The 14,250-nt window shown below is 40.4% G+C and overlaps 1 protein-coding gene across 6 annotated transcripts in view; it reads left to right on the top strand.

Moving 5' to 3' along the window:
• Nucleotides 1–14,250, top strand: part of SMC4 (structural maintenance of chromosomes 4) — a 238,359-nt gene that overhangs the window by 144,145 nt on the left and 79,964 nt on the right. For all 6 annotated transcript variants that reach the window (XM_033959216.1, XM_033959220.1, XM_033959218.1 and 3 more), the window contains 2 exons: nucleotides 8,949–9,101; nucleotides 9,186–9,312. In XM_033959216.1, coding sequence (XP_033815107.1) covers nucleotides 8,949–9,101; nucleotides 9,186–9,312 — 280 coding nt within the window. The remainder of the gene's footprint in view (nucleotides 1–8,948; nucleotides 9,102–9,185; nucleotides 9,313–14,250) is intronic.

The following is a 14,250-nucleotide window of genomic DNA, read 5'->3' on the forward strand; positions in this document are numbered from 1 at the left end:
GCAACCATCTAAAATTTTGTGTCTTATTTAAACCATATTTATGTTGCAATTGTGAAAAACTAAGCATCGAACCATTTAAAATAATATCATTCAAAGTACGTATACCTCCAATAACCCATTGCTTCCAGCCGAATTGACATTCGCCAATTTTAATCTTGGAGTTCAGCCAAATGGATTGATGTAATGATTTAGAAATTGGAATAGGTGTCAAATTACTAATATTACATTACATTACATTACATTAGTGATTTCTATTCCGCTTGTGCCTTGCGGTTCTAAGCGGATTACATTAGAAGATGGCTGGACATTTCCAGGCGATGACAATACAATTATTTGTATAACTTTACAAACTTTGCAAACCTAACTTTACTTAACTTTTCGTACATAACTTTACATAACTTTACGTGGAGTTACTTTGTGTTACTTTACATTATCCTTACCGTGCTTGCATAACTTGCATTAAGTTTACATAATTTATCTTACATAATTTATCTTACATAACTTTACAAGACTTTACGTAGAGTTATTTTATGTTATTTTACCTTATTATTCCAGTACATTGCATAACTTACATTACATGATATTACAAAGCATAACCTTATGTTATATTACAACGCATAACCTTATGTTAATTTACATAATATTACAACGCATAATCTTATGTTACCAAAAATCGTCTGTTCCTAGGTTGCTATATCTGATTTTTTCGGTATTTGGGGAGGCTGTGTTTCTAGATATGAATTGGCTTTACGCCCGATGCAGCTAGATTAGATGTTGCCTATGGGGACGAAGTTGCAGTTGGTTGTGAGTTGCAGTAGGTTATGAAGGGAGAGAAGATGATGGTAGATTATAATATTGGGATGTGTTTTTTGAATAGTATGGTTTTTATATCTTTTCGAAACGCTTTGTAGTCCGTAGTTGTGATCAGCAGCTTGGATATGGTGGGGTCAATTTTCGCGGCCTGTGTAGCAAGTAGGTTGTCATATAGCTTTTTGCGTTTTGTGCCTTTGAGTGAGGGGTAGGTGAATGGAGTCTGGGTTCTCCTTACTCTAGTTGAGAGGTTTCGGGTTAGGCGGCTGTTTAGGTAGAGAGGTGCTGTTCCGTTTAGTGCTTTGAATAATAAACAGTATAGTTTGAATTGAGTTCTTGCTTGTATCGGTAGCCAGTGTGAGTCGAGATAGGCATTAGTGATGTGATCGTATTTTCCTAGCGAGTAGATAAGTCTGAGTGCTGTGTTCTGTACTGTCTGTAATTGTTTGGTCATGTAAGCGGGGCAGGGTAGATAAAGGCTGTTGCAGTAGTCTACAAGTCCTAGTACAAGTGATTGGACTAAGATCCTGTATTGAATTTTGTCAAAGAATTTTCTTATTTTTCGCAGGTTGCGCATGGTGTAGAAGGCTTTTTGGATGGTTTTGTTAGTATGAGTCTGCATTGTGCATCTCCTGTCTATTGTTACTCCCAGGATTTTGAGTGCTGGCTGTATTGGGTATGTGATTGCATTTGTCGTCAGATCAGTTAAGGTAGGTTCTTTGTCTTTTTCTAGCAGCAGGAATTTGGTTTTATCCGTGTTCAGTTTCAGTTTGTGGTTGGTCATCCATGTTTCTACCGTTTCCAGAGTTATTTTCAGTCGTCCTGATGAGTTGGGGTCTTGGGTATTGAAGGGGAGAAGGATTGTTATGTCGTCTGCGTAGCTGAATGAGACTATATTTAGGGAGTCTAGAGTGGTGCCCAGTGAGGATACGTAGAGGTTGAAAAGTATGGGTGATAATGGAGATCCTTGTGGTACTCCACAGGGGTTTGACCAAGGGTCAGATATGTGGTCTTTTGTCTTTACTTTATAAGTTCTAGTTTTTAGAAAGCCTTGGAACCAGTTGAGTACCAAACCTGTGATCCCTATGGCGTCTAGTATCTGGAGTAGTATGTTGTGATCCACTAGGTCGAAAGCTGCTGAAAGATCTAGTTGGATAAGTAGTATCCTGTTCCCTTTGCTGAGGTGTTGGTGTGCTATATCCATTAGAGATACAAGTAGTGTCTCTGTGCTGTGGTTTTTTCTGAAACCTGATTGTGATGGGTGTAGTATGTTGTGGTCTTCTAAGTAGTTGGTGAGGTATTGTGCTACAAGACCTTCTTGTAGTTTGATATATAATGGGATTGATGCGATGGGTCTGTGGTTGGCTGGATTATTGTTTGGAGCTTTGGGATCTTTCGGTATGGGGGTGATAATAATCTCGCCTAGTTCTGGTGGGAAGTGACCATCTGTGAGCGTGGATTGTAGCCAGTTCATGAGGTTAGCTTTGAACTTGATGGATGCGGTTGTTAGCAGGTACGATGGGCAGCTGTTTAGGTCACAAGAAGTTTTACTATATTTGTTGTATAGTCGAGTCATGTCGTTCCATTGTATTTTGGGGAAGTTAGTCCACGTTCTGTCAGCTACTAAGGCTTCATCTATTGTTGGTGTTGTTATAATCTCATCGAGGAGGGTTAATGAATTGTTGAATGTGGATCTGATATTGGTGATTTTGTGCTTGAAGTAGTCTGCTAATTGGTGAGCTGAAGGAGATTGGTTTCCTTGAGTAGCTAGGAAAGGTTTGGTGTCTGTGAGTTTTCTTACAATATTGAAGAGTATTTTTGAGTCTGGGTTTTCAGTGCCTAATAGTTTGGAATAGTATGCTTTCCTTTTTTCCTTTAGTTTGATGTTATATTGTTTGATTTGGATTCTCCATGCTACTTTTGTTTGGTCTTGTTTCTGTTTTTTCCATATTCTTTCGAGGTGTCTGCATTGTCTTTTTAAATGGAGAAGTTCAGCGTCGAACCATTTGTCTGAAGGTCTACAGTTTTCCAGGTATCAACCAATATTTTATTCTCTTTATATCTTCTAAGTATTTTTATACTAAGCAAATGCACCAGATGTATAGGAAACAGGAGTCGACATTCTCCATGAGCTCTGGGAGGATCCAATACATACCCTGACATAGAATATAGGCTTGATGATACCTATAAAAATTTGGAAAATTTATCCCCCCCCCCTCCGAAATTGATTTTTGTAAAGATACTAATGCAATTCTTGGTCTTTTACTCAACCAAACAAATTTTGTAAGAATACCATTCAATTTTTTATAAAATAACCCCTGAAAAAAACCCGGTATCATACTCATTTGATAGCAAACTACAGGCAATATCATCATTTTTATAGTTTGAACTCTCCCCCACCATGATAAATGCAACGGATTCCATTTTTCACACATTTCTGTTACTTTTTTCAATAAAAGTTTTTCATTCTCCTTTACTGTGTCTTCAATATTGTTTTTAATAAAGATACCTAAATATTTTAAACCCTCATCTTTCCAGCAAAAGGAAAAAGAATTAAGTAATCTCTTGACACAATGAACATTAAGCAGGAGAACTTCAGACTTACTCCAATTAATCTTATATCCTGAAAACTTTCCAAATCTCTCTATCAATTCAAGTAAGCATGGAATGGTGGTCTCTGGATTTCTCAAATAAAGCAGAATGTCATCCGCATAAGCAGAGAGTTTATATTCCCAATTCGAAAAAGGAATACCCTGTATCTCCCTTGCCTGATTAATAGCAATTAACAGGGGCTCCAAAACAACATCAAAGAGCAATGGAGATAAGGGACAACCCTGTCTAACTCCCCTTCGCAAGTCAAATCTGACTGATAAACTATTATTAATGTATAATCTTGCACCAGAAGAGCTATACAACGTCTGAATCATTTGAATAAAACCAGATCCCACCCCAAACCATTCTAATGCTTGATACATAAAATTCCATTCCACTCTATCAAAAGCCTTTTCTGCATCTAGAGAGACCAAGAAAGTTGGATCATTCATATTTTTTGTTAAATTTAAAGTATAAAAAGCCAATCTAGTATTATGAGAAGAATGTCTCCTTGCAACAAATCCTGTTTGGTGAGTATCAATAATAAAAGGGAGAGCTTTTGCCAATCTTAAAGCCAATAATTTAGCAATAATTTTCCCATCCACATTTATTAATGAAATAGGCCTGTAGTTTGAAACCAAAGTAGGATCTCTGTTTGGCTTCGGCAAAACAATAACCAACGAATCTGCCATAGTACCTGAAATACAACCTTTAGTCAGTTGATATTGATATAAATTTAACAAATGTGGTAAAAGGTTAATTTGAAATGATGTATAAAATTCTACTGTATAACCATCACCACCTGGAGCGGATCCAGCTCTAAGAGACCTCAATGTTGTTTCTAATTCTTTTAGAGATATAGGTTCTTCTAAACTTCCTTTTATATGTTCAGGAATTTGTGGTCCATTAATTGAGTTTAAAAATTGTCTACCATCTTGTTCTTTGTTTCTATAAGTCTCTGAAGAATATAATTCCTTATAGAAAGCCAAAAACTGTTGTAAAATATGCTCATTTTTAGTATATGATTCTCTTTTATTACAACAATCTTTGTTTTCCTTTTTTTTTGCCTTAAGATAATTTGCTAATAATTTCCCAGCCTTATTTGAATTTCCATAATACTGAGCTTGCTGATAAAATATATCATTCCTAACAAGCTTTGAAGATAATTCATTATATTTGGCTTTAGCTTTTAACAAAATTTGTAATGTACTTTGTTCCCATTTATTAATTAATTTATTTTCTAGAATTTTAATTTCTTTTTCCAAATCATAAAATTGTTTTTTATTTTGTTTTCTAACATGCGCTGAATATGAGATAATATGACATCTCATTGTTGCTTTAAATGCATCCCATAACACCTCACTATTAATATCACCAGAATCATTAAATTGAAATAACTCAATCATTTTTGATTTAAACTCTTCAATAAAATTTAAATCTGCAATCAAAGTATTATCAAACCTCCAAATTGGCTTTACCTCATCTTGTTCATCTAATTGTAATTCAATCCAAACACCACCATGATCAGATAAAATGATAGGATCTATGATGGCTTTAGTCACTTTCTGAGCTAATTTATTTGAAACAAATATATAATCAATTCTTGAAAAAGACTTATGAACTTGTGAACAAAAAGAAAATTCCCGATCATTAAAATGAAGAATACGCCATATATCTATTAAATCACAAGATTGAGCCAAATTATCTAACCCTAATGATTTTATAATTTTACTTGGACTTTTATCCACAATCGGGTCCATTACATCATTGAAATCTTCAGCCACTACCAAATTGGAAGCAGCCAGTGGTAATAATAATTGTTGTATACTTTTAAAAAAACTCCATTTGATTCGAATTGGAGCATATAGATTAAACAAATCAAGGGTATTATTTCCCATGCTCATTTTGACATGCACCCACCTACCCAATGGGTCAGCAGCAACCATCTGAAAATTCGCTAAACATTTCTTACTTATTAATATAGCAACCCCCACCTTTTTCCCATTTGCTGGAGCAAAAAAACATTTTGAAATCCATCCTCTTTCCAGCTTCCTAGAGTCATTAAATGACAGGTGTGTCTCTTTAATGAAATATACATCAGAGTTCTGCTTTTTAAGGAAATCTAACATTTTCTTTTTCTTGATCATATGATTGAGGCCATTTACTCTTAATGAAAAAAATTTAACCATCATTCAACTAAAAATTTATTCCAATAATAATATAAATTTTTAATTATTATAGAATGATTAGACTCCAGCACTATCTTAATTTCTAATAATAAATAGATTAAATATCCATTCCCTTTATTCCCAAAATTTAATATTAAGCATATTATTAACCCCCCCCCCCATCCCCATCCCTCCCAAACCCTCCCACCATTTGGTAACACTTGTAATGCACATAGGATATGTAACCCCCTACACTCCCCCCAGGCAACGTTTAAAACATTTCATCTTTGTCAGAATAATAAAAATATTTGTTTTTTTTTTAAATAGCCTTATCTTAATTCATTTAATTAAAAAATTAAATACTCCTATTAAAGTAAAATTCATAAACCTTTATATTTGATCAATTCTTAACTCAAAATCAATTAATTACCCATTATAATTATATTATCAATCAATCATATTTAATATAATTGCTGCCTAACTCATAATTTTAAATATAAAAAATTAATCAAAGAAATCACTTATACAGGTAATGAAATCACATTTCATAAACGTAAATCTTATAAAATCAAGACACCACGCTTTACATTCTTAAATTCATACTCAATTTCCTCTAATTCATTAAATCTACTGCCTCATTAATAATATCCAACCAAATCTTAAAAAGATTCCATTAAAGAAATGACACATAACATTTATGTCATCCTTCCATCCTCATATCCTGACCTTCATTCAAAAGAAAAATACTGAAAAGAACACAAATAAATAAACTCAGACCAGAAATATCCAAGAAAAGCAATAGACTCTCTTTAGACTTAACAAAAGCTCAATAATAATATAACTTTAAAACGGTTAATCCTCTTCATTTCTTCCTTCTTCTATTTCTAAAATAATATATCTGGAAATCAGTTAATCCTCTTTATATCTTCTTTCTTCTTTTCCTGAAATAACATATCTGAAAATTAATCAATCTTTTTCATTTCTTCTTTCTTTTATTCCTGGAAACACTTCACATAGACATTGGCTCTGAGTTGGCAAGGAAACTTTTTCAGTTTTTCTGGATCCTCAAAGTAAAGTGACTTATTTCCAGAGGAAATTCTCATTCTTGCAGGGTAGTATAAGCCATATTTGTATCCTTTCTCTTTTAATTGCGCTCTAAGTTGAAGAAACTGCTGCCTTACAGCCACAGTACTTTTTTAAAAATCTGGCAAAAATATCAGCTTAGAGCCTTTGTAGTTTAAATTTTTATCAGCTTTTGCTAAGCTCAATATTTCAAATGCTTGACTGAACCTCAGAAGTTTGAAAATCAGAGGTCTAGGCTTAGAGTTATTTGATGACCGTTGGAAAGGAATCCTGTGTGCTCGTTCAATTTCTAGGGGGTACTTAGTGTTCAGCTGCAGCAGCTTTGGGAGCAAATTCTCCAGGAACTAAACCGGGTTTCCCCCCTCCAAATTTTCTGCCAGTCCAAAAATTTTAATGTTCTTTCTTCTGCCACGGTTCTCATAATCCACCAGCCTTTTCTGTAACTCTTTGATGATTTTATTATCTTCCTTAGCTTGAACAGCAGTTAGTTCCATCTGATCCATCCTGGATTCTAAAACTGTCATTCTTTGAGAAGCAGCCTCTAACTGCCTGTTAATGTTTAACACTTCTTTTACATCTTGAATGCTTTCTGCATTCTTCTGGATCTGTTTTGAAATTTTTTTAAGTTCAGCCATTATGTCTTTTTTCCCTATTTATTCTTCCTCAGGAAGTGGGGCTTTTGCCGCCGCCGCCAAATCTTGCTTGAGGCGCTTTGCCGTACCGTATGTCGCAAAAGCCGCCTCAATTTTCCCCTGGCGTGTGCTGGTCATCTTCTCACAGCACCCGGACGACAAAAATTTAATTTTTTGGCAAAAATGTATAATATATTTATAATAACCGCTGCCTGGCTATCAGAGCTCCACGATCACACTTCCATCCACTGCACGTGCCAAGTCACGCCTGTACACAATATTCTAAATGAGGTATTGCCAGAGTCTTATACAGGGGCATCGATACCTCCTTTTTCCTACTGGCCAAACCTCTTCCTATGCCCTAGCATTCTTCTAGCTTTTGCTGTCACCTTTTCAACTTGTTTGGCACTTTAATATCACTTACAGTCACTCCCAAATCTCTCTCTTCTGTCATGCACAAAAGTTCTTCACCCCCTAAACTGTACCTTTCCTTTGGGTTTTTGCAGCCCAAATGCATGACCTTGCTTTTCTTAGCTTTATATTTTAACTATTAAATTTCAAATCATTCTTCAAGCTTCGCTAGGTCTTTCTTCATGTTGTTCACACCATCCGGTGTGTCTACTCTATTTTGGTATCATCCACAGAGAGGCAAATCTTACTTGACAGCCCTTCAGCAATATCACTTATAAAAGTGTTAAAAAGAACAGGTCCAAGAACAGAACCTTGAAGCACACCACTGGTAGCATCCTTTTCCTCAGAGCGATCTCCATTGACTACTACCCTCTGTCATCTTCCACTCAACCAGTTCCTGACCCAGCTCGTCACTTTGGAGGCCCATCCCAAGAGCACTCGGTTTATTTATTAGACGTTTTGCTAAAATCTAAATACACCACATCTAGTGTACATCCTCTATCCAAGTCTCTGGTCACCCAGTCACAGAAATTGTGTTCTTTTGGCAGCCCCTCCCATGATGGGTTCTGCTTTGGTACATCCCATCTGTTTCTGTGCCAGTCTGGAAGGACACTAAAGAAGGAAAAATTAGGTCCTTAACCTGCTAATTTTCTTTCTTTTAGTTCCTCCAGACCAGCATAAAACACGCCCAGTCATAATGCTCGATATTTTCAGAAATATGGGTTTTTTTTCTGCAGGATTTGGTTGTTGCTAGTTGTTTTGGGGAGTTGAAAGAACAGCGGTAATTGGTTTAGCTGGCAAACTGTGGGGCGTTCTCAAAGTTCTTGTTCTAATCAGTATCCAACAGTGTCCCCTGGTCTGATTTGGGACTGTTCCTGGGTCTTCTCAAAGTGAATGTGGAATTGCATGTTCTGGTTCAGCCTAGTTAATTTCTGCTTGGCTATTTGAAAAGACTGATTGTAAGAGGGACTGAAAAGACTGATTGTAAGAGGGACTGCACAGCCCACTTATACTATAGCCAAAAGTTAGTGTCTGTCTCCACCTGCTGACAGAGGAGTGTAAACCCATCCATTTCTGTACTGGTCTGGAGGGGCTAAAAGAAAGAAAATTAGCAGGTAAGAACCTAATTTCTCCTTTTGTTGCAGTATGGCCATAAATGTTGCAAATATGAAAATATAGCACTTAAATTTTTGAAATTGAGAAATGTTATACATAATCATTTATATGCATACATGTTTGTTAATTCTGATAGTTGAATATGATGGAATCAAAACTACGTATGGACTCGGAGAAAGCAACACAGTACCAAGAAGGGAAAGTACAGCTGGAAGAAGCGGTAGCAAAATTGCGACAGAATATAAGAGATATGAAAAATACTTCAGAAAAATACACTGCAAGCATTCAGGTATAATGGTGATTTACCTCAACTTATTGTATGAACAATAGATCTTAGTTATTAATGTGTGTATGTGTGTGTTTAATACTATAGAGCCTATCAGAACAGGAAGTCCATTTGAAGACCCAGGTGAAAGAACTTGAATCCAATGTAAATGCTGTTGCCCCTGACAAAAATAAGCAAAAACAGATGGAAACGACACTTGATACCTTCAAAAAAGGTTGGTGGTTACTTAAGATTAAATTGGCATTATCCCAGGACAAGCAGGCAGCATATTCTTGACTGATGGGTGATGGCACCGACGGAGCCCCGGTACGGACAATTTTAGAGTGATTGCACTCTAAGAACTTGGAAAGTTCTGGTAGGCCGCACCGCGCACGCGCGAGCGCCTTCCCGCCCGACAGAGGTGCGCGGTCCCCAGTTTCTTAGTTTCCGCGGAGCTAAGAAGACGCGTTTCGCTCAACGGCCGTTGTGAGAAAATCTTTTTGATTCTTCCCGCTCGCGTAAACTCGTGAAGGAAATATTGTTTCCTTCCTTTTTTCTTTATTTTATTTTCTTTAAAAAAAAAAAATTTGTGTTTTTCTTCTTTTTCCAATTCGCCCCGGCGGGGCCCTTTGCCACCATCGAGGCCTCGGCCTTCGATTTGGCTGAAGCCGTTTTTACATTCATGCCCCCTCAACCCGGGTTCAAGAAGTGCCAGCGGTGTGCACGACCAATTTCACTCACCGACCCACATAATTGGTGTCTACAGTGTCTTGGTCCTGACCATCGAGCGTCTACCTGCACCCGCTGTGCGACTTTAAAAAAGCGAACTCTGAAAAATCGTCAAATCCAACAGAGATTGCTTTTTGGTGCCGAAATGTCTGACTCTACGACACCGACATCGGCTCCGGCGCAGTCGGCACCCACCTCATCGACGCCACGCGATACCGCGTCGGCGTCGACTCCTTCAGGTAAGCCGGCTAAGAAGCCTTCCCCGTTGGAGCGTCCTCCGGTCTCGGTGGCAGCGAGCCCAATCCTGCCGACCTTGAGGCGCCCACGGAAGCGCTCCGCCCCAATAGAGGTGAGCCCCTCGACATCGGGTTCCTCATCCTCGGGGCGTAGAGCAGCACCGCAGGTACCGCAGAAGAAAAAGGCGGTACCGGTGCCCTCACTTGAAGAACGTATAGCTGCTGTTCTGCAAGTGCAGCTTAAAGAACAGTTGCAACACTTTCTTCCTTCACTCTTGGCACCGAGCCTTCCGGTCCGGTCTGAGCCACCGGTACCGACAGTGGAACGCCCTATTTTATCTGCTTCCACTTTGTCGGTACCGGTACAATCTGCTTCCTCGGTCTCCATGCTGGTTCTTGCACCGGAGCCGAGAGCTCACCATCAGGCTGTACAGACTTCGGCTCCGATGCATCCAGTGACATCTCCCGGTACCGAGTCGATCAGGTCAGGGAAATCGCTTCGCAAATCTCGTCACCTAGAACCCTCCACACCAGAATCTCGAGACCGGAGTTTTCAAGTTCGAGATCCTGATTTGTGGGGTGATTCAGAGGATCCTCTCCTTTCTGAAGGGGAATGCTCCTCTGGTGACGAGGACCCTTCTGCTTTGGGACCTTCCTCTAGACCAGATGTGTCCTCTTTTTCTTCCTTTTTGAAGGAAATGTGTGATTCTCTCTCCATCCCCTTGGAGGCTGAGTCAAAGAAATCCAAAGCTCTAGATGCATTGGATTTTGACCAGCCTCCAAAGGAATATCTTAAGTTACCTCTCCGTGATATCTTGAGAGAGACCTTTTATAAAAATTTAGAATCCCCTTTAACTGTACCTGGAGCTCCCCGCAAATTGGACTCTTTCTATAAGGTCATTCCCATTCCTGGGTTTGACAAGCCCCAACTACCTCATGAGTCCCTTTTAGTTGAGTCCACACTCAAAAAGTCTAAGGGGGCTAGTGTGTACGCCTCAGTCCCTCCTGGCAGGGAGGGTAAATCCATGGACAAGTTTGGAAAAAGGCTGTATCAGAATGCGATGTTGGCCAACCGGTCAGGAAATTACGCATTCCATTTCTCATTCTATCTAAAGCAGCTTATACAGAATCTGGCTCTTTTCGAGAAATATCTCCCTGACCGGAAGAAATCTGTTTTTCACCAAACTTGTTCCTCTCTTTTGCAGCTTCGTAAGTTCATGGTCAGATCAATCTATGACACTTTTGAACTGACCTCCAGAGCCACAGCTATGTCAGTAGCCATGCGACGGCTAGCCTGGCTTCGAGTTTCCGAACTTGATGTCAATCATCAGGACCGGCTAGCCAACGCACCTTGTTTGGGGGATGAGCTGTTTGGAGATTCCATGGATTCCACTACTCAAAAGCTCTCGGCTCATGAAACTCGGTGGGACACTCTTCTTAAAACTAAGAAAGCAACTCCACCTACCAGGCCTTTTCGTCAGCACTCGGCCTACCAACGAAGATTTGTGGCTCGTCCTCTGCCACAGACTACACAACAGACTAGACGTCAGAGACAACAAAGACCAGCTGCTAGACAGGCTCAGCAACAGCAGCAGGTGAAACCTCCTCCTTCACAAAAACCTACTCAACCCTTTTGACTTGGTTCTCCTGGACATAGCCAATCTTCCTCCTTCTACTCATCTTCCACAGCCCATAGGAGGACGCCTTATACATTTCATAAGCCGTTGGGAAATCATCACCTCGGACCTGTGGGTCCTCAACATCATCCGCCACGGCTACTCTCTCAACTTTCAGTTACCTCCTGCCCAAAGTCTGCCAAGAGAGTCTGCTTTCAACACTCCTCGGTCTTCCCTCCTTCTTCAAGAGGTTCAATCCCTCCTTCTGAATGCTATAGAGGAAGTTCCTCTAGATCAGAGAGGGCAGGGATTCTACTCCCGTTATTTTCTAGTCCCTAAAAAGACAGGAGATCTAAGACCCATTCTAGATCTTCGCGATCTAAACAAATGCTTGGTCAAAGAGAAATTCAAAATGCTTTCTCTGGCCACTCTTTACCCTCTTCTCAATCAAGGCGACTGGCTATGTTCCCTCGATCTCAAAGAAGCATACACTCATATACCAGTCAATCTGGCCTCCAGACAGTACCTACGCTTCATGATCAATCGTTGTCATTACCAATACAAGGTGCTGCCCTTCGGTCTTGCCTCCTCTCCAAGAGTGTTCACCAAATGTCTGATTGTGGTGGCTGCCTTTCTACGATTTCACCACCTTCAGGTCTTTCCTTACCTGGATGACTGGTTAATCAAGGCCAATTCATCTCAGACTGTTCTCCTGGCCACCAACCAAACCATCATGTTTCTTCAACTTCTGGGGTTCGAGATCAATCTACCCAAATCTCATCTCATCCCCACTCAGAGACTTCAATTCATCGGAGCTGTCTTGGACACAGTCCTCATGAGAGCGTTCCTGCCATCCAACCGTCTTCAAACGCTTCAATCTCTGTGTCAGCAGGTGCTTCTACAACTTTCCATCTCTGCCAAGCAAATGATGATACTCTTGGGTCACATGGCCTCCACAGTTCATGTCACACCCTTCGCACGTCTTCACCTGCGCACTCCTCAATGGACCCTAGCTACCCAGTGGTCCCAAGCGATGGATCCTTGCTCACGTTACATATCTGTCACATCATCTCTTCGTCAGTCTCTACAATGGTGGTTGATATCCTCAAATCTATCCAGAGGTCTTCTACTCCATCTACCTCCTCATCAACTAGTCATCACCACCGACGCCTCCCCTTATGCCTGGGGAGCTCAATTGAACGAGTTCCAAACTCAAGGCCTTTGGACTGCCCAGGAAAAGAAGCATCACATCAATTTCCTGGAACTCAGAGCGATGTTTTATGCCCTCAAGGCCTTCCAACATCTTCTCTTCCCTCAAGTTCTCCTGCTGTGCACAGACAATCAAGTTGCGATGTACTACATCAACAAGCAGGGTGGGACGGGCTCTCACCTCTTGTGCCAGGAAGCCCAGAAGATCTGGACTTGGGCCATAAATCACCATCTATTCCTGAAAGCTATCTACATTCAGGGAGAAAAGAATTCCTTAGCGGACAAGCTCAGCAGAATTCTCCAGCCTCACGAGTGGACACTCGATCCTTTCACTCTACAGTCCATCTTCGCTCAATGGGGCACTCCTCAGATAGACCTCTTTGCAGCTCCTCACAATCACCAGCTGCCCCTATTCTGCTCCAGACTCTACTCTCCTCACCGTCTGGCAGCGGATGCATTTCTCCTCGACTGGTCCAATCTGTTCCTGTACGCTTTCCCTCCTCTGCCTCTCATGTTGAGAACCTTGTTCAAGCTCAAGAGGGAACGAGCCACCATGATTCTGATTGCTCCGAGGTGGCCCAGGCAACATTGGTTCTCCCTTCTACTTCAACTCAGTTCCAGGGAACCTTTTCTTCTTCCACTGTTTCCTTCTCTGCTTACACAGCATCAGGAGACCCTTCTACATCCCAACCTCCAGTCTCTGCACCTGACAGCTTGGTATCTCTCGGGCTGACTTCTCATGATACTCTTTTGTCTCAGCCCGTTCGTTCCATTCTAGATGCCTCCAGGAAACCAGCCACTCTGCAATGTTACCATCAGAAGTGGACAAGATTTTCTTCCTGGTGTCTTCTTCTTCATCATCTTGATCCCACTTCCCTGGCAGTGGAGACATTGTTGGATTATTTGCTATCTTTGTCTGACTCTGGCCTTAAGTCTTCTTCCATCAGAGTCCATCTCAGTGCCATTGCTGCCTTCCATGAGCCGGTTCATGGAAAACTTCTCTCAGCTCATCCCCTGGTGTCCAGGTTCATGCGAGGTCTTTTCAATGTGAAACCACCTCTTAAAGCCCCTCCTGTTATCTGGGATCTCAATGTGGTTCTTTCCGCCTTAATGAAGCCTCCATTTGAACCTTTGGCTACCACTCCTTTCAAGTATCTCACTTGGAAGGTACTTTTCCTTATTGCTCTTACCTCTGCCAGGAGGGTCAGTGAGCTACATGCACTAGTTGCAGATCCACCTTTTACGGTCTTTCATCATGACAAGGTGGTTCTGCGTACACATCCAAAGTTTCTCCCTAAGGTTGTCTCTGAATTCCATCTCAACCAATCCATTGTTCTGCCTGTCTTCTTTCCGAAACCTCACTCTCATTCTGGGGAACAGGCT

Source organism: Geotrypetes seraphini, chromosome 9 (genome assembly GCF_902459505.1).
Source record: "Geotrypetes seraphini chromosome 9, aGeoSer1.1, whole genome shotgun sequence".
Classification (NCBI taxonomy): domain Eukaryota; kingdom Metazoa; phylum Chordata; class Amphibia; order Gymnophiona; family Dermophiidae; genus Geotrypetes; species Geotrypetes seraphini.